Raw genomic sequence first — 20403 nt, 5'->3', positions numbered from 1 at the left:
ATCCTGGCTTCCTCGGAAGCACCAGTGGTGCAGATGGGAAGTTTAATGTTGACGAGGCCAAGGGTGAGGTTGGAAAGGGCTGGTTAGTTTCCTGGGACCCTTGGGTCTCCAGTTCTATCCTTCGTCCTATCTCTGTACCTTGTAAATGCTGTTGAGCTAACTGGAGTCCTGGTTAGCAAGTATGAGTGGTTTTAGTGCAAGAACTCATTTATTTCTGGGGGAAATGCACCCATACTTAAAAGGTATGCCATGAAGACTGGCTTTGTGGTTTAGAAATACAGACTCTTTCCTGCACAATGTGGGTTCAGAGGGAAATAGGAAAGTTCCTTGCTCCCCATATCTACGCTTGGTTGACAGTCTACACTAGAGCTTCATAGCATCTGCTTAAGCCAAATAGAGGTATTGACCCTAGTTTTAAAAAAAGAGATGCTTCTGGAAGAGGTGGCTCCATGAAAGTTTCCTGACACACACCCCCTATGGTTATTAAGGAACTTATCAACTATTTTCTGAGAACACATCATGAGGAGATGGAGGGTGCAAAACATGTGGACACTTGGAACTTCCACCAAAAGGAGTGAAGGTTCCACTGTCAAGAGCAAGGAGGAAGGGAGGTGCCAACAGATTTACCAGCTATACTAACCCATCACTTGTGCCTGAGACCCTACCAGGAGAGCCTAATTTCTTTGGCTAAATGCTTCTCTGTTGAACATGTAAGCTATTAGGACCAAACAGGCTCATCCCTCACTAGTCATTTATAATCAGTGTGAATGAGTTTGCCATATTCCTCGCAACAGCTCCTGGAGAGCAGGTTTGATATAGAGAAGGGTAGGCGGGAGACACTGCCTCCATAAGAGCGTGTTCCCTCTCAGCTTCAGGCCTTTGCAAACACTAGCATTTTTGCTCGTAAGACCCTTCATCTGGTGTTCCATCTGCCTCAGTGGCTTCTGTCTGTATTTCTGGACTAGACTTTGGTATTGCCCCTGGGAGGCCCTCCATGACCCTTGCCCTTTATCCCCAACCGGGTAAGGCACCCTCTTGTGAGTTCCCCAGCTCCTATGCAGACCTTGGGCAGAGCTTCATGTCACGGCTGTGCTAGAATGTCAGATTCATAAGGGCCCAGGGTCATATCTCCATCCTAAGACCCAAGGCCTAAAGCCAGCACACAGAAGATGGCTGCCAAGCACACAGATGTGGGAAGGAACCCAAGGGCCTCTGAGATACACAGCATCTGCGTGAGGGGCATGGGACAGCAGTAGGAAGACAGAGGGCCTCTGAGTTAAGCTCCTGCAGAGCTTTCAAAAGTCCTGACCACACTGCCTCATCATGTTCTCCCAGACTGCCTTGGGGGATGGGGGACAGAGCCAATTCAGTAACTGGGAGAACTACTTTGTTCAGACAGACAGTGACATATGGTGGAAAGGACTTGTGTTGACTAACATTTGGAAGGTCATCCAAAGAAAAGTGCCCTGGCCTGGGTCCGAGTTTGAGGAAGGGCAAGGGTAGTGGGATGTGGGACTGGGAGACGGGAAGGCCCCACCGACTCACCCAGGATGTCACTGGTCTTAACTGAGACAGTGTAGGAGGTCCACTCCATCATCTCCTCCCCATCGATGACAGCGCACATTTCACACACCAGGGTCTTCTTGCCCTTCCGCTGGGACAGCCAGTCTCCATAGTAGAACATGGTCAGGTCTCCAGTATTCATGTTCTTCAGTAGGATCTGGGTGAGGGAGCCAGTGTGGGAACACCTGCCCTCACTTCCATCAGCTGCCCACCTGCTAATGCATCCCCTTGGCTGAACCCCAAAGACCCACGACTCCAGACCTGAGATGAGTTCTTTTGACCTAGACGCTCCAAACAAAGACCCTGCTCTGTATGACTTGCACAGGGTCTGAAGCCCCTACTGTGACCACCTTAGTTTGGAAATTTGGAAATGGAGAATTAATCCAAACGTGTTTCTGAGAGGTACCTATCACTGTGCACAAGGAACGTTTGCAGAGCGAATGACAGAAGAACGGACGAACCAAACCACTGTCAGCCATAAACACCTGAAGTCTGCCAGACTGTCCTTGGTGTGGGCACCATATTGTTGGTTCAAGGAAAATCTGTTAATGGCAGAACAGGGACGTAGGGGCCTGAGGGGACTCAAAACAGATAGCTTTTGGTGGATGGGAGAGGAGAAGACTGAGTGGGGGAGAGCAGAGCCCAAGATGGAGAAAGAGGCAGCTACCTAATGTGCGATCACGGGCAACCGAAAGCTTCCTGCCTTCCTGCCTGAAGTGCCCACCATTAAAGCCTCTGCTGCCCCAGTTCCTGCTGGGAGCCTGGCTCGTGTAATAACCCTCTAAAGTGACATCTGCACTTTAACCAGGTCCACTGACAACACAGAAGAGCAGGAAGAAGGGCTGGGCAGAAAGGGTGGAGGGAAGACATTTTACCCTCTCCAGGAACCACTCAGGCCGGCTGCCCAGGCCATCAATTCGGATCCGCATCTTAGTGAATGGAGCGATGTCCAGGATCTCCATGATGAAGGTATCATTCTGCTCCCGCTCAAATCTAGGGGAAGAGAGGAGGGGCATAAAGCGGGGACCTAGCTACCATGAGGGGCTGGGCAGGGGTGAGGAGGGTACAGGAGGCCCTTACTCAGCTCCTATCTCAGCTCCCAGTGACTCCCCAATAGCCTGTCTCTTACACCCCAGATGTGTTCCTGAAAGCCTGGATTAAGTGAGTTTGGCTGACAGCAATGGCCCTGCATCAAGAACTACCAGCTCTGGTTCCTAATCTTATTCTTCTAGCCACCTAGAGCAGTCCAAGCTTCTCTCTGGGACTTGGTTTCCTTATCTGTAGTCTGGGGGAAACGACACGGACCCTGCAATCTCACAAAACTGTCAGGAGGACCGAGTGAATGTGAAGTCAGCTTAAAATGTAAAAGGGATTCTATACCTGCAAAGCTTTAAATGATATTCTATGAGTGACGGGGCTGCCCTGAATGGTGGGGCAGGTTAGCCACTGCTCAGCTCTAGATGATATATTTCTATACACAATCTGCAAAACTAAAAGTAGTGGCCTTAGATTGGGTAAATAACTATTAAAAGGCAGGCAAACAGAAGGTACATTGCGTTTGTTGCTATTACTGCTTTTCTGGTGAATGACCTCATCATCTGTGAGATGCTCTATCTTGATAATCTTACTCCTCTTCCCACAATGCTGCATGTGTAATGCAACCTTCCATACTGACTGATTGCTTGACTGCTGACTGACTCCAGATGCTGCTGTTGATAAGCCCCTGGGGTAATGCAAGTGGCACTGAAGATATGACACTGCATGGCAATTATGCTTCCTTGTATACAAGAAGTATTTTTAAAAACAGAGGCCGCCGCCAGTGTGGCTGGGACTGAAAACCAAGAACTACTCCTTGCCTTAAAGGCAGTGGTGGGCCAGAGGCCTAATCCTTTTCGATAACATACTCATGTGCATTTTATGATTATTAGAAGTGAAAACATTCTCCAGAAGTCTGCCCTAAATCCCTCCTGCTCTAATTTAAGCCCTGTCTGTCCTTCTGGTCTGCAGAAGCTAGGAGGAGGTGCTCACTAGTTCCCTCGTCAGGCTCATGTCACATACTAGAAATTCCCTCAAATAATCTTTCAACTAGTTGACTCCTCACCAAGTGTATAATTTTGCAGATCAAAGGAATTTAGAATTCTTGGCTTTATGCTTCTCGTTAATTTACGATTTAGGTACAAATGTATGTTATACATGCCACATTTGTTATACATATGTGAATGGATGACTGGATACAAATAAATACAACTATATTCTCTGATCAATCTGTGCCAAAGAGGCATGAAGTCATTAATGTATACAGGTCATCGAAGGAGATGTATCCCCACCCATATATGTTTCAAAATAAAATTCTTTTGAGAATTAAATGTCCCTGGAACTTTTGACTATTCCTTACATGACAGGGTTTTCAGATCCATGCTCTGTGGGTCATGGCCCTTGTGGTAGGCTGACAAATACCCAAGGACGGCCCTTAACGCAGTCCCGAGTATCTTCGTAAGAGGGAGGCAAAGAGAGATTTGACACATCCACAGAGGAGGAGATGATGTGAAGATGGGGAGGGAGAGAATGGACAGATGCTGGCCTTGAAGACTGAAGAGATGCGGCCACAAGCCGAAGAAGTCTGGCAGTTTCCAGAAGCTGGAAGAGGCAAGGAAAGGATTCTCCCCCAGAGGCTTTGAAGGGGTGAGGCTGGGCTTGATTTCTGCCAAATGACACTGATTTCAGATTCCTGGTCTCAGGAAACGTAAGAGAATATGTTCCTGTTGTTTTAAGCCACTAGATTTGCAGTAAATTTTTGTCACAAGCCCAAGAGGCATGGATGGAGCACTTTGGGGCCTAAAGGGGGGCAGATGATCTGCATAGGGGGAGCTCCAAAGAGCGGCGAGTAGCAGGACAACTGCCTTGGTGGTGGTGTCAGTGTCCACGGGTGCTGACGTGCCTGGGGGGGGTAAAAGGCAAAGCCAACAGTCCCTGGCCCCTCAGATCCCTCCTCAGGACCACTGAGATAAAAGTGAACATGGCACATGCCCCCATGAGATAGAAGGTGGCAACAGGGAGCTGCACCCACCTGTCTGCATCCATATTGCGTGAGTATGCTTACAGAGGTTTGAGTGCAGACCAAAGCCAAAGAAACCTCAAACAGATTTTAAATATTTATCATTCTCAAATGCCAGAATCAGGCTGAGTACCTGTTCAAATCTGCCAATGCCCTCTTAAATTGTGACCTCCAAGCTGAAGGTGATGTGTCAGGAGGGGTCACCCAGCAGCGGGCCTGGGACTTTCCAACTGCCTGACCTGGGTGTTCTCGAAGGCAGCCTGCATTCCTTTTCTGTCCCCTGAGACTTGTCTCCAAGCCCAACTGAGAGAAGGACTCAGCCTCACCAGTGACTCCTCTGCCCCTGAAGTCCCCAAAGATGGGCCCTTTCCATTCTCAGAGTTTTAATGCTAACCAGGCAGTGTGAGTTCCAAATGATAAAGATATGGAAGGAAGACTCGAAACTTACAAGCTTATCACCACCCTGGCCATGGTCACTGGTCAAATAGTTCCTAACTGCCTCCTGAAGTGGCAGCTAGAACCCTAGCATTCCCTTGAGCTCAGCTCCTCCTCTTCTTTGTACTGAGGGCTAGTGAAAGCCATGGGGCCATTCTGTTGGTCAGACCCAACAGAACTCTGAATTCCCTTTGTTTCCAGACCAAGGAATCTCCCAGGACATGAGTTCTCTACTAGACCTAGGAATGATTCCTTACAGGCACTTACTTCCCTAAAAAAAACCTCACATACCTTTGTCTAAAAATAGCACTTATGCCCACTGGACATCAATTGACTCTAATTCCACCATTAGAGACTCATTCCTTGGTTTTCACGTTACCTTTTGAGGATGACCCCTCTTTTGGATGCCACATTAATTCACCAGCATCTCAGTGTGAATTAGTTTACCACAACAGCCTCCCCCAAAGTGGCAAGATAAGAAGTTGGGGCTTCAGCTGGGGAGCAGGGTGAGTGCATGGCTATCAACATTGGCCTCTGGGTATAACAGCATTTGACAACAGGGCAATTGCAGCAGGCAAACCCACATAAGATCTTCTCTGTGTATGCGTGCATGTTTCTCCCTCCTATCTGGTTGCACACCATTTCTTGGAGGAAGCATCTCCTTGCAGCACATGTCACAAGCACAAATGAGTCTTACTATCCAAGTCCCTGAGTCAAGATGTGGACACCCAGAACAAGGCATGGGTCAAACAGAGCCACTTGCAAATGAAATAAAGTTAAATTTGAGCTTGCAAACCAGCGATGGCTCTCATCACAAACAGCAAGTCTTTATTCAGAAAAACAAAATCCTTTAACTAACAAGGTGCCTCAAATCATTTATGATATGGCTATACTTATAATGTGGCTTTTGAACAACACTTTTGGAGCTTAAGTACTACCAGAAAGGTGTCTATCTCTCCGTCTGAAAAATAAGGTGGGACAGTGACATGGAAAGATTAATTTAAAAAAACAGCAACCATAGGACTTTGAGGTTGGGATGGAAGTTAGGGTCAGAGTATAGAAGTGAGGACTGAAAGAGCATGAACATCCAAACAGACAGCATGTAAGATAGCAGATCTCTGGTCCACAGCTCTGTGGCAACCATCATCCCAGGCAGCCAGACCACTGCCTACTACGGTGGTCGAGACTTGTCCATGACTGCCTGCTTGGGCTCTGAGTCTCTCCCCTCTCCCCTCTGCTGCCCAACACATCAGGGGCCAGGGATGGCTTGGCGGACAACAGCTGAACACAGAAAACCATCCCGAACCCAGGACTGAGTCAGGGATTCGATGAAAGGTGCAGACAGTAAGGGCTATGGGAGGTCCACTATCATCATCCTTACCACTCACTTAAGAGGCAATAGAACCTAATGCTTAAGACTAGAGACGGGTTGCAGTTCCCAGGGCCACAGCGTACCGGCCATGTGGCCTTCGACAGTGTGACTTCACCTTGTTGTGCCTCAGTGTCCTCACCTATAAAACGGGGATGATGATAATGGTCCTCATAGAATTGTAGGGAGGGCAAGGTGTGCCAATATATTCAAAGGGCTTAGAAAAACTCATGGCACACAATAAGGCCACGACAGTGTTCGTGCTCTTGCTATGGTTCCCTCAGGTATTAAGCCTTGTGAACTTGGGGATCTTCTCTTCCTGGTTGTACTCCGTCTCCAGTGTCTAAGACAGTGCCTGATGGATACTAGGGGTTCAATCATTTTTTACTATTTAAAAAATTCTTTTAGCTTTTTATTTTGCAATCATTTTAGATGTGTAGGAAGGTTGCAAAAATAGAACTGAGTTTCTGTGTTCTCTTCACTCAGCTTCCCCTAATCTTAAATCTTACATCACCACCATCCAGTGAATGAAAGCAGGAGATTCACAGGATACAGTGCTATCAACTAATAAATATATAGGCTTTACAATAAACATTTTTAAGTGATGGATGAATGGAAGGCAGGAAGGCAGGAAGGCAGGAAGGGACGAATGGATGGACTGTGGGGCTGAGGTGATCAAAGAAGGCTTCCTGGAGGAGGTAGATTTGAGCTGGCCCCTGGAAGAGAAAGGTCCTGAGACAGAAGAGAATGGATGAAGGGCATTCTGGGAGGGAGGAATCACGTGGATAAAGGTGTGGAGGCTGGAAGGCCCTAAGGCATGAGGGGAGTGAGGGAGGCAGGGTAGGACTGGAGGCTGGGGGATTAGATGCGTGTAGCAGCAAGGGGCAGAGGCCACCTCTGGATACCTGGCCTTCTTTTTGTCCAGCTGCACTTCCTCTGTGCTGCCATTGATGCCATAGAGGGTCATAAAGATGTTGGAGTCTGTGCCACCGCCAACCACATCACCCGTCCACACTGTCATCTCATAGAGCACCTGCAGGGAGAGGGACTCGGATCCTGACGCTGGGCTTCACCCACCAACCCCACCGGCTTGCCTCATTCTCTCCAGGGCAGGGCAAGCTGCCAGCTCTGAAAAGAATCCCGCCCCTGATCAATTGCTATCACCTGGAGAGCAAGAGTCAAGCCTTATTACTCTATGTCCTCAGCTGTGTCCAGTTTGGTGCTAGAGAGTTGTTCAGTTTCTGACAGAGGACGTGTGTGCACAGAAGCATAACTGAAAGCCCCAGCATTCACCGATCTCTTTGTCAATCAAATCCCAGCTCAAGCTCATGCAGTTGAGCAGCACGTGATGGCGGGACAGCGGCTTCTGGAGCTACCCAGCACGCCATCTGCATCTCCAGTCTGCCACCTGCCAGCTGTTGAACTTGGGCAGACACTCCAGCCTGGCCAGACTCTGCTTCCTCCACTGAGAAAAAGGGATAAACGTTTCGCAGAACTGTGAGAGCCGCAGACAGGTAAACCTGGGCCCATGCCCAGCCTTCCGTGTGCTATGGGCCCGGAAGCAGCAATTCCGGGTCCATCCCTGCTTCCTGTGGGGCCAGCACACATCCTGAGCCTTCATGAGCAGTTACTGTTGAAGGAGCTCTGGCTCCATTCACTTGTGAGGTAGGACAACCACCGATTCCACGATTTGCTCGTCAAGTTGGGATTTTGCCCTTTTGCCTGAGGTTTGCTCCAGAGAGAATGTATTCCTTTTGCGTGTGCTCACTGGAGGGGGAGGGAGCAGCCTTCTCTTTCCTAGACGCTGCCCTCGCTGGGCTCTTCCTCCAAGAAGCAGCCTTGTGGCAAGGGTGGCCACCTTCACCGCCTCTCTGGCATCCTCTGGTCCTGGCTTCTTACTCCATTCCCTCTTGCCAGGTGCCCAAGGACCAGCATAAGCTCAGGAGAAGTTTGCACACATGGCCAGGGAAGTGCCGGGCCAACCCGTCTCCTCTGAACGCGTCTGGCCCTTCCCTTCCCCTTGTGGCCGCCACACTGCAATATCACCTGTGCAGGTGCCTGGTCCCCACTACCCAGATGCCCTCCAACTCAGAGCCCAAGTTATTTGTCACAGTGATCATGCCCCTGACGTTGTGCCTGTTGAGTGCTGGGTGCTTTGCATACAGTACCTAGAATCTTTACCATGATGCTCTAAGGTCAGAAGTGGCATTTGCAGGCCTGGCCCAGAGGACAAGTTTAGCACTTGTTTGCTGAGGACATGATTGAAGAGCCTCTTGCGTTACCAGGAAAATCCTCTCAGACCTTAACAGGGGCATCGTGGTGGCAGGGGGAGCTATTGGGAATGAAGGCAGGAGCCTGGCACTTTTTGCTTTTAGTCAGACAGGCATGAAAAATAGATCAAAATGAGTGCTTTGGCGACTGTATGGAGACTGGCCCCTTAAGGCTGGTCCCTCTGGACTCTTGTGTTCTCTGGGCCCACTTCTTTCTCCTTTACACGGACACGTCTCTTTTTAGGTAAGAGGTTGTTTCCAGAAAGAGACACACAGGGCTTTTATAATTCTGGTCTGATATCTCCTGGGGAGATGGCCAGTCCAAAGAACCCTGTGGTGCTTTGCAAAGTGATAAACCTGTGTTCTTTTGTCACATGAATAATAGGGGCGTGGGTCTACATTTCCACAGACTAAAGGGCTCAGGGGGAGACGCGGCTGCACTGAGTGGGGTGTGCATGTGTGTGCCGGGGGGGGGGCAGCACACACACACAGACACACTCACACCCACGCGCATGCTGGGAACTGGGTCAGGATGGAGGTCCCTGGATGAACTGTGTGCTCACCCACACCATCCGTCTGCCCACAGATGGAGGTGTCTGGGGAAGGGAGGGGAGGATATCTATGCTGTAGAAGGTTCTGCTTTCTGGCTCTCAAGCAGGCGAGGGGCAGGCATCCACCCTCCTGCCTGTCCAGGTTTTCAAAGCCCCAAACTCAGCCCTTCCTTCTGTTTCCATATAGAAATAAGCAGGGCATCCTCAGGTCTAGGGTGATTTCTTATCTTTGTGGGACACCTTCTGACCTAAATCTAGTAGCTCGTTGGTTTGGATTTGGGAACAGAGATGAGGGCTGGAGCTTCCTGTTGATGCCACAGCTTTTTGGGGAGAAGGAGAAGCCTGTACGGGCATGTGAACCGAGCCCTCTGAGCCACCAACAGGCCACGTATCCTTGGGCACCAGCACTCAGGCATCCTGACTCTTGCCCAGCACCGACTTGTGAGTTTACACAACTTGTTCTGGTCATTTGGCCACTTAGAGGTGGGGCCTGGACAGGAGCTCAGAGCTCCTGCCTTCCAGCCTTTTTCACTTAAAGAGGGTCCCGTGCAAGCAGCTCTAACTGCACTGCAAGATCCCGAAGTGCACAGCATCCCAAATGCTATCTTTTCCCATCCCTGCCTTTGGGTGTTGAGGGAGCCTTCAGAAAAAAATGACTCCGCACATCTACGCAGAGCTTGCGAAGTTCTTCGTGGACTATTCATGATCTCATTCATGCTCATCGAGGTCTCACGTGGAACAAGATGGGAAGTGTTACTTCCATGTACTGTATGAGAAGACCAAGGCCCAGAGAGGCCAGACGTCTTGCCCAAGGTAACCCAGCAGCAGACCCAAAGAGACCTGAGCAAAGCGAATGTGGCTAGTATACCAGGCTGCAGTCCCTGCCGGTGCCCCAGCAACGAGTCTCCTTCTTCCCTCACTTCTGTCTCCACTTCTGCTCTCCGACCCCAACATGCACTGCCCTTGCCACGCAATATGCACACGCAGGTCCCCCTTATACCTTCACCCCAATGTTCACCACCATGGCATCCAGGAGGTCGAAGACACGGGAGGTGACACCGTCGCCTCGGTCCTTGGCAAGCCAGCAGTTGCACCGCAATGTGTACTTGGTGCCCTGGGTGGGCACGGCCAAACACAGCTCCTCCACCAGCCAGCAGCTCTCCGGGGAGGCCCCGTCATGGCCCAGCTGGGAGGGGACAGACCAGGGCCATGAGGGTCTGGGAAGGAAGCCCTCGCCACTCAGCATCCCCTTCCCCATTCTGCACCCTCCTTCCTCGGTGCTTCCTCCCAATGTGCTCTGCACGCACTGACCCAGGTCTTTCCCACGAAGGTGAAGAATTTGCAGATAAAATAAAGGCCCCTCATCAGATGATTCTGAGTTCATCCAAGATTATTCTGGGTGAGACTGACCTAGTCAGGCAAGCCCTTTAGAAAAGGGTCCCGATGTCAGAGATGGGAGAAGTTAGAGAGATCTGAAGCAGAAGAGATTGTGTCTTGTTGGCCTTGAAAAAATAAACTTCCATGTTTTGGAGAAGGTCACGTGGCAGGGACACACACGGCCTCTGGGAACTGGCGGCCTCGGTCCTACAGCTGCAAGGAAGTGGATTCCGCCAACGACCTTGGAAGAGGACCCCGAGCCTCAGACGAGACCACGGCCCCAGCAGCAACTTGATTCAAGCCCAATGAGATGTTGGAAAGAGGCCCAGCTAACTTGCATGTGGACTCCTGGCCTGGGAAACGGGGAAATAATACATCTGCGTGTTCTTTTGCTAAGTTCACGGTAATTTGTTACCCGGCAGTAGAAAACTAATACATCAGGCTTCCCCACTGGGTGGGTAGAAAAAGACCTGGCTGGGTGGTGACTCATTCCAGGTCACTTAGCCAGCTGATGGCAGAGGCCAGGGGACCTTCCCCCACTACCTGCTCTGAGGTGGAGCTCCAGGTTGGTTGCTCGGCCTGCCCTCCCCACTCCCTCCCACTATGTACTGGTTGGCTCCTTCCTTCCCTCGGGGTGGGCACCATCCCAGGACCCCGGGACCAGCACCTCTATTTTCTTGATGATGCCCACATCCAAGCCAGCAACATAGAACTCCTCCACGGAGCCACAGCTGAAGCCCTTCTTCCCCCGGGGGAAGTCCAGCCAGATGCGGTTACTGCGTTCATCATCCTCCCCGATGAGGAGGACAAAGGCCCGGCTGTCAGTGGCTGCGTCCTTGTGTTTCCCGGTGGTGACTGACACGTAGTATGGAATCACTGCAAGAGATCAGGGGGCCCAGCCTCAAAATGGGCCAGGGGGGCTCGGGGTGGGCTCACAGATTTGGAAATGACTTTTGGAGAGCAAAGTGCACCAGAGCTTTCTAGACTGGTGAATTATCTATGATGAGCGTCTACTCTCCAGGGGATGAGAGATCGGTATCTCCCAAGCGGAGATCATCCTAAAAGAGCATCCTTGACACTTCTAGAAAGCCCCGTTGACCAATTATCTCAGTTGTGCCCAGCACTCCCTTGTGAAGTAGGGTAAGAAAATAACCTTTCACCAGGTACAGGGGTTAGATGCCTGAAAAGCTTACTGCAGTCAGCGAAAATAAGGTTGTTAAAAACAAGGCCTCACAGAAAGTAGGAATTTGGGAAAGAAAAGTAAAATAGCATTATATGTGTAGCACGGTAAATGAAAGTTCTAGAAGGCATCCCCATTTCCAAAACAGACTAGATTAATCCGCAAGAAAACTTGCTCAGGTAGTGCAGCATAGAGCTCTAGTTGCCCAATGAGTACCCATTCTCCTTGCAGCTAGGGGTGGTCATAAAATGTAACCAGATATTGTTGGGTGGGATTCTGGGGGAACTTTCTGATTCAGCTGGGAGGAGCACCCTTTTACCCCTTATCCTTGCATTCATTCTGCTTGGAATGTGGGTGTGATGGCTGGAACTCCAGCAGTCATCTTGGAACCATGGGCAGTCTTTAGGAAGGAAGTCACTGACTTTATTGGAACTGCTGTGCCTGTCTCGTTGCCTATATGTGAACTTTTATGTGTGAAAAAAGGAACATCCCTCATTTGTTTAAGCCACTATCTTGCCTATGTCACTTGCAGTTACTAACTGATACAAGTTGGAAACCCTTCTCCGGGAATATCTTGAGAGACAATGCTCTGGTATAGGTTAGAGGTTATATGGTTACAGGTTATGTAATTTGTATCTCTTTGAAAGTTTCCAAACCAGACCTTCTTGGCTGGAATTACCAGTACTGTTTTCTGCACCTGCCAGTGGCCTTATTTCACCTTTATAGGAGGATCCCCTTGGCCTTTCACAGTTTATCATAGTGCTTAATTCAGGAGAAATACTTCTTGTGGGTCCTGTCATTTATTCACATAGTGAGAAGGTAGAATAGAAAATGATTGATGCACTCTGGCCAGCCCCAGAGACACCCCACCCCCACACACACACATTGTCTCCTGGGGAGGAATATAGTGGTTGTCATGCTCTATACTTAAGAGAGCTGAATAGATAGGCAGTGCCTTTAAATGTCCAATAGACAAACACAGAACTACTTTTTCTCAAAACTCTGGTTGGAACAAGGGGCTTGTCAGGGCATTACAGCATCACTTTATGGAGGAGGGGAAAACTGAGGCCAAAAGAGTGACTGTCCAAGGTCATATATATTATTGTCTAAACCAGAAATGGAACTTAAATCCCCCTAAAGCCATCTTAGAAATTCTTCCTCTGTCTGACCACATCACACTGTGCCTTAAGTCTACACGGCTGAAGTCCTCTGTGTGATGCTCTCCTGACATGCAAAGTGTTCCGACTGCTGCTGTGTGGGTCTGGTGAGAACTGTCCCAGGCCCACGGTGCTGAATCTACATCCTGAGACTCTGGGTGAGGGCAGAGTTCACGGTGATAGCCTCCTGGTAGTGGGTCAGTGGATTAAGGGTATCATCACCCTGACTACTCCTAGCCTTCGTTTCTCCATCGGCAACAGGGCTGATGGCTGCCCCCGGAGGGCTGTCGTGGGGATGGAAAACTCAGTGTGAATTACAAAGCGTTAGGTAGAAGTCACATGACGGTGGGGCTAATGCATGGCCTGTCCAAGAACAGCTTGAACACATGTCCCGGTGCCTGCCTCCCCTCTGCTGAGTCCCCGGCTTGGCCTACCTGGGCCCTCCTGCACGTAGTCAGCCATGGGCCCCGTCACTGTGGCAATGTCGATGTCGGCCATCTTGGAGCTCAGGGCGATCTCCCAGAAGTCAGCCGGGCTGCTACAGTTGCTGCTTCGGTCCCCAGTGTACTCCTGCCCAGGAGCATGACCCAGTCCCCATTACGGCTCTGGCCCCTTCTGCCACAGTACGAAGTCCCCCCCACCCCACACCGCCTTTCCCACACCTTCTCATAAAAGAGCCTCTCGAGCCTCCCGTCTTCCTTCTTCAGGGACAGCCAGCGCCCGCACAGGAACAGGAACTCGTCCTCATTGGTGTCATTCCAGATCTCCACCTTCTCCACATACCAGTCTGCGCACCACTTGGTGTTGTCGTGGCGGAGCTTGATCTTGTAGATGACACCCAGGTCAGCGGCCTCGATGATGAAGGTGTCGGCCTGCGGAGTCCAGGTGTGGGGACTCGGGTGGGGGTGTGCCCCACCTGCACCCACTCCAACCCCGACCATCCAGTACCTTCCATACCCCTCAGTTGTGGGGCTGAACAGACCTTCCTAGATGGAAACCCTCCAGGCCCAAGTCCCTACCACTGAGCGTTTGGTATTCTGAGGCCTCCCTCACTTCCACAGCGGCCCTGTTTTGCAGTCCTGTTCCTCCTGGGATAAGCCTTGTGGATGCTTGGAGGATGGAACGCAGGCAGGAGTGGGCTAGACGAGGGCGCTCAGCCTGGCCCTGGTACCTGGATGTCCTCGCTTATGTTGAGTATCAGCACGAGTTCAGGTGGGAGGCAGGAGGGAGTAACGGGGAGGGGCTCGAAACGCCCAGGGGGAAGCTGGGAGGCAGTCAGAGTTGCTGCTGGACCAGGCCCAGAAGAGAGACAGAGCTGGGGGAGGTCAGGCTGAGGGCTCAGGGACAGCAGCTGCGGTGCAGGTGGTTTTATGTGGGGTGTGATGTAAGGCCCTCTGGGTCCGATTACCCCTTCCATAAAGTGTCCTTACACTCCTGGGCGCTTGGACACTTTGGGGGTTGCTCAGTGAGATGTGGAGATCCAGGCCCTGAGTGAGGTATGGTCAAAAACACAGGCTGAATGTGGCTGGCAGGACCGTGAAGCAGGGCAGGAGAGGCCGGTGACCCTGAGCTACAGTGTTTTTCTTCCAGAAGGTGGAAGATGTGCTGAGTCACTGCTGAGTGCTGGGAACCCAGAGATAAATCCGATAGGCAGCGTCTGCCCCTCCTTGGGACCTCACGGCCCAGAGAGGGAGAGGGCCAGGTGGATAATCACAGCCCATGGGTGAGGAGCAGCCACCTGCCTGGGGGCTAGAGGCAGGGCTGGGAAGACTCTCCAGGAGGTGGCATTAAGCTAAGGGTGGGGGCCGGGCCTTTCTGGCACCACAGCAGGTGACTGCAGGCAGAGGAAACTGCAGGTGGGCAGTGCGCGGCTGACCCTGCAGGCTGCAGGGCTCTGCTGCCTGGCTGAGATCACCGGAGCAAAAACAGGCACAGCCTATGACACAGTGACTCCACCTCTTTCCTTCTGTCCTCAGGAGGGGACAACTTTATGTGTGCACAAGGATGCTTATTGCACGGTAATTTTTACAGTGGAAAACTAGGAGCCATCTGGTGTCCAGTGCTTGGGGAACGGCTAAATAACCATGGTGATATTGTGTGCAGAATGTCACATGTGTGGTGGTTCCGAAGAATGAGCCAGCTTCATCTACACTCGAATATCCTGACATAGGGAGATTGCACGTCAAAGGCAGGCTGAAGAAGCATTCGTATAGGAATTATGTCATATATATATATATATATATATATATATATATATATGGATTTTCTATGGGCACACGTACATGGATGCAGAGAAGATGCCCAGAAAGGTCTGGAAACAGGAGAGAGCGTGGGGTATTCTGCTGTGGGCACTCCATACAGGCTGGCTGGTGGGCCATGAAAGGTTGTGAATCCTACAAAGGGCCCAGGCCAGATCTGGGGATCAGCGGAGAGCCCTTGGCCGGCTGAGTGACTGTCACCTTTGGCTAGGTGACATGAGGAGGTGCGGCAGGCAGCCAGGGTGGTTCAGGAAGCCAGGTAAGCTGAGAAAGGGCTAAGGAGCTGACAGGGCTGGTCTGGGAGCCGTGTGCAAGGGAGACTCTCCAAGACCTGGCTTTGGACTAGATGTGGGTGGGGAGATGCTGAGTGGGGGAGGGTGTCAAGGGGGACTTCTATATTCTGAGGAGATAATTAGAGAAATGGAAGCTGCTAGATGCTCAGCAGTGAACTTAAAGTCACGTAAATCATCCGTGACTAAGCCAGAAGTAGCTCCAGTTCCCCTGTTAGGACATCATAACTGGCGGGAAGGAAAGGGAAGAGGTGGTGTAGAATGGGACAAAGGTTTTTCTCGTGACACAACAATTGCCTAGAGAGAAAAAAATCTGACTCTGAATCCAGGTGGAATGGATTGCATCACCTTCATTTATAAGTTCATTCATTTATGAGTATGTATGGTGCCTCTTCTGTGCCCGGCTCCGTGGGTATGGCCACAAACCAACATCTACCTGTCAGCTCTGCACATTGCTGTCTTACAGTGCAATCACCAGATGCTGGCTCCGGGCATCAGCGAAGGCAGCCGAAGGTGAGCTCCCCAATCCTCAGCACTGATGAAGAGCTAGGCACCTCAGAGTTTCTAACTCAGTGAACCTACTTTACGGTGGAAGAAACTGAGGCACAGAGATGCGAAGAAACTTGCCAAAGACCACAGGGCTAGTCAGTGTCAGAGCCAGGATGTGAACGTGGGTGATCTGGCCCCAGCCACAGGGCTGACTGCTGAATGGCACTGCCACATCCCACAACAGCATAGGTGACAGAGCTTGTCCCCAGTATAGAGTCCAGGACATCGCGTGAGCCACTTAAGTGTACCTCTCTGTATTCCATTTTCCCCCAAAATGGATAGGCCTCCTATTAGCTACCTTACCGGTGCAGCAAACCATTATATCTCGTGTGTGTGTGTGTGTGTGTGTGTGTGTGTGTGTGTGTGTGAAATTATTTCTCCCTGATACAAAGTGTTCTTACATCTCTTGTCCTGTTTTTCAGCCCAGGCGTCTAAGTAGCTATCATACTGCTACTCCCACTTCCAAAGCAGTAAACCAAAGCTAAAAGTCAATGGTTCCTATCCGGATGATGGAACAAATGGATGGGAGCACCAGGGCCTGACTTCCCCGGGACCTTGAGGCCAAGGCTGGACTCCTTCCAGATGGCGGGGCCCATGGGGTCACCAGATGGCCGCAGACCCGCTTAGACGACACCTGCTATCCTTGCTCCAGAGCTCATTTCCTCCTCACAAGTAGGAAATGTTTCAGTGCCAAGGATCATGCCTGGCTGAGAGTCAGGCTTAAACAGACCCCTACTAAACACCCACTGCTCAGTACAGGAAACCCCTGCATGTGCATAGCCAAAGGCAAGACCACAGATGGGGTTACCTTGCTCTGATCACCTTGCAGCTACAGCCTGGTCTGTGGGGAGTTCTGGCAGATTTAGGTGAATGGAGTGAAGGCAAAGAGGTTGAGGCTGTGTGAAGGGGATAAGGCAGAAAGGGCCTGGGAGAGAGCAGAACTACCGTGGGGAGAGGAGGGAAGTCGAGGGGCTGAGAAGAGAAACTGGGACAGAGGTCTTCCTTTTCCTAAAACCCCAGCAGGTCAGAGCCCTCTGCCTAATAGAGCACTTTCTTGGCACTTCCATAGATAGTTCAGGTCAAAGCGGACCTTAGCTGGGGGAGCGGGGTACTTGTCTGCTCCTCTAATCCCTCCGTGGCTCCCATGGGCCTCAGTTCTGCCCAGAGCTCTGCACAACACAGCTTAGCTGATTCATATCGGGCTCCTCATTTTACAGATGGAGAAACCAAGTCCACACAGGTTCAACCAGATAAGGAGCTGACAGGAGAGGCAGGCCTCCAGCCCCCGCCACTCTGATGTTCACCCCCATGCTCATCATCTGCCCATAGTGAGCTGGATTTTCTGATGATGACCAGCATCCCCCCCCCACTCCACCCCGCCCCAGTACAGCCAACTCAAACAGGCTTCTCACTTGCCCAAACCCTACCCTCTGGTCTACCTCCACCCCAGATGCAGGGCCCAGGGCCCATGCACAGGCTCAGAGAGGGGACCAGCTGCTCTGCAGGGAGAAGTGCAAGGCCAACCGCCCACATGAGGGAGCTTGACACCCCACAAGGTTCGCAGACAGCTTCAGGGACCAAGAGCTGGCCCCCAGACACCTGGAGCCCGGAGGGGAAGGGGAGGGGGTAAAAACTCTGTGTGCCCAGCATACCGTTCCTTTCTCGAACTTGTTGGTGCGGTTCTCTGACTTGCCAAGGTACCGCTCCCCGGTGTCCCCCAGATCTCCATAGATGGTGATGTAGACCTTAGCGTCCGTCCCTGCCCCAGGAACATTTCCTGTAAAGATCTGCACCGAGTACAGCACAACTGGGCGTGCAGTCGGACAGACAGACAGACAAAGGGAAGAAAAGAGTGGCATTGGCTTTAGGATTAAATTAAATCCATTGGCTGGATTTGTAGGAGGTATTAAGCTCCTGGCCCACATCTCGAGGAGGCGTTAGTGTCTTCCTTTTATTTGGTCAATTATGGACATTCTGCTACAAATCTTCAGATTCACCAGTGGGAAGTTTGCCCATCTGATCTGGACACAGGTGGCCCCTAAGACCCAGAGGACGGAGGTTCCTCCCCGTAGCCCTCAAGCCATCCACCCATCCAGCTGTCTGGGCTTCCAACGGGGGAAGATGCCAGAGACTGCCTGACGTGCGTGCACGCTGTGGTCACTAAATCTACCTTCCCTGACACACGGACAACAATATGCCTGCCCGGGGCCCCTGGGTGGCTCAGTCGGTTGAGCATCTGACTCTTGATCTCGGATCAGGTCATGATCTCACGGTTGGTGAGTTCAAGCCCTGAGTTGGGTTCTGTGCTTACAGCACAGAGTCTGCTTGGGATTCTCTCTCTCTCTCTCTCTCTCTCTCTCTCTCTCTCTCACTCTGCCCCTCCCCTGCTCTTGTTCTTTCTCTCTCAAAATAAATATAAATTAAAAAAATAATATGCCTTCCTACTTGAGGGTGACTAGTATCCATGCCAGTTCCTTCTAAGTGGTTTTTAGAAAAAAAATCAAATGTTTTTGAAAGTATAGCTTCCCCATAGTGTCCATTTCCTGATTTTTAAAAAATATTTATTTACTTGAGCTGAAATCAAGAGTCAGACACTTAACCAACTGAGCCACCCAGCTGCCCCATTTCTTTATTTTCCTTTATTCTCCAACTCCCTGCCATCCAGCACCTGCCCCAGTGACTGACACCCTCTTCTTCAGCTCCCACGGCCCATGGGAAGGGCTGGATAAATACTGGTGCCACAGTTATTAAAAGTTATTCATGAAAATAAAAACAAAGCTGTCTTGTCTTTGTTTTGCTGCTGCGGGCTCGTCGAGGAAGAATAAAGTATCTCTTTTTCCAACTTCCACCCCTAGGGGAAAATGCAGCTAAGAATTCTCTGTCCCCTCTCCGTATTCCTCTGTCCTAAAAGCTTTGGAGTTTCAGGCCAAGGAAGAGGGGACTTAGCCAGATTATCCCCAAGGGGAGGGATGGAGATTGTGGCTTTGAGGTGAAGGGCGGGAGTGGCCAGCCTGGAGGAAGGTTGGTTTCCCTAGCCTGCGTGGGGGTGAGGGTTCGGGAGTCCGCGTGGGTGGCGGGAACCCCTCATCTGCACACAGAGTCCCTGCATCAGGGGGAAGGCTGAGGTGGTTATCTGGGAAATTGAAGCAAGGAGGCCTCATGGCCAGAGAGAGGGTCTCATGATGAAGCTGAAGTGTTTCTGGCCACACAGAGAAATGCCGACCCGCGTGTCTGCGGGGAACCAGCAGCAACCGTCACCATGTGTTGGGAGGACATAGGTGTCGGTGGTACCCGCCCTGGACTAAGGGCCAGGCCCCTCCTGTGAGGCTCAGGATTCTTATGAAGCCAAAAAAGAGGGATCCCCCGCTCCCTGCAGTGACTGAGATGGACTTTCTCACCAACCCCTGCAAAGTGGGCTCAGACCACATTTAATTAAATCAAAAAAAGGAAGATGATGTGAGTTACTCATACCCATGGTTATGGAACACGTTCACACCCACAGAGTGGTTCCTATTATTTTCCTCTTTTTCCCTTGGACTCCACAGCATCATTCTCTCCTGCTCTCCATCTGCCTCTCTGGTCGCTCCTTCTGGAGCGGCTTTCCGGGTTCCTAATCTTCCCGCCCCCCAGATGCCTGGTTCTGTCTGCTTCCCTCAGCTCCCTTCCTGCATGCTTTGGGTATTGACCTCTCTGAGTTCCCCGAGCCTGTGTCTCCAACCCAGTTCCCTCCTGTGCCCTGGATCCACAGCCTTGTCACCTGGGGGACACGTCCGCCTTGACTAGATGTCATAAACTCACATGCAAACCTGAGCTCAGCCCCCTCCCGCAAGCCCCTTCTCCAAACCTTTTCCCCAGCCACCCTCCCTGCCCAGTGCTCTGCTCTGCTGACCTCTGACCTCCGAGGTGTCCCGTGAGCACAGCTCCCCAGAGCCTGCCCCCTCAGCCAGGGCAGGAACCAGAACCAGGCCCACTGCCCTTGGGCCCTACCTCGCTCAGCTCAGCACGGCATCTGTCAAGCATTTCATGTGCTGTATTAATAAATAAAACCTTCTCTTTGGTGTTTGAGAGTCAACATTACCCAAGTCTGTCTGGCTGACACTGACATGAGGTGACATTAGGAATCCTGTCACAGTTTAGACACAATCGACTGTCCTCCCCTTCATGTTTTCTCTGCCTTCACTTCCCAGCCGTGCATTCAGCCCTGCTCTGCACTGAGGTAGGACCTTTGCTAGGAGCCCTTGTCCCAGAGTGGGGTGCTGTGTCACCAGGGGCTGTGGATGGATGGCCCTCCTTCTCCCCCTCCTGCACCCCCACTGCTCTTTCCAGTCCTTGGGGAATGGAACACTGAT

The 20403-nt window shown here is 51.2% G+C and overlaps 1 protein-coding gene across 1 annotated transcript in view; it reads right to left on the bottom strand.

Annotated features, from left to right (window-relative positions):
- Positions 1-20403, bottom strand: part of LOXHD1 (lipoxygenase homology PLAT domains 1) — a 163209-nt gene that overhangs the window by 19524 nt on the left and 123282 nt on the right. Inside the window, exons 29-36 of the mRNA XM_049620144.1 lie at positions 17707-17861; positions 13620-13829; positions 13392-13527; positions 11288-11496; positions 10244-10429; positions 7328-7455; positions 2439-2556; positions 1546-1720 (exon numbers count right to left, since the gene is read on the bottom strand). Of these exons, the coding sequence (XP_049476101.1) occupies positions 1546-1720; positions 2439-2556; positions 7328-7455; positions 10244-10429; positions 11288-11496; positions 13392-13527; positions 13620-13829; positions 17707-17861 (1317 nt within the window). The remainder of the gene's footprint in view (positions 1-1545; positions 1721-2438; positions 2557-7327; positions 7456-10243; positions 10430-11287; positions 11497-13391; positions 13528-13619; positions 13830-17706; positions 17862-20403) is intronic.

This window comes from Panthera uncia (assembly GCF_023721935.1).
Source record: "Panthera uncia isolate 11264 chromosome D3 unlocalized genomic scaffold, Puncia_PCG_1.0 HiC_scaffold_8, whole genome shotgun sequence".
Lineage (NCBI taxonomy): Eukaryota > Metazoa > Chordata > Mammalia > Carnivora > Felidae > Panthera > Panthera uncia.
The sequence above is the reverse complement of the archived record's forward strand: the minus strand, read 5'-3'. Positions and strand labels throughout refer to the sequence as shown.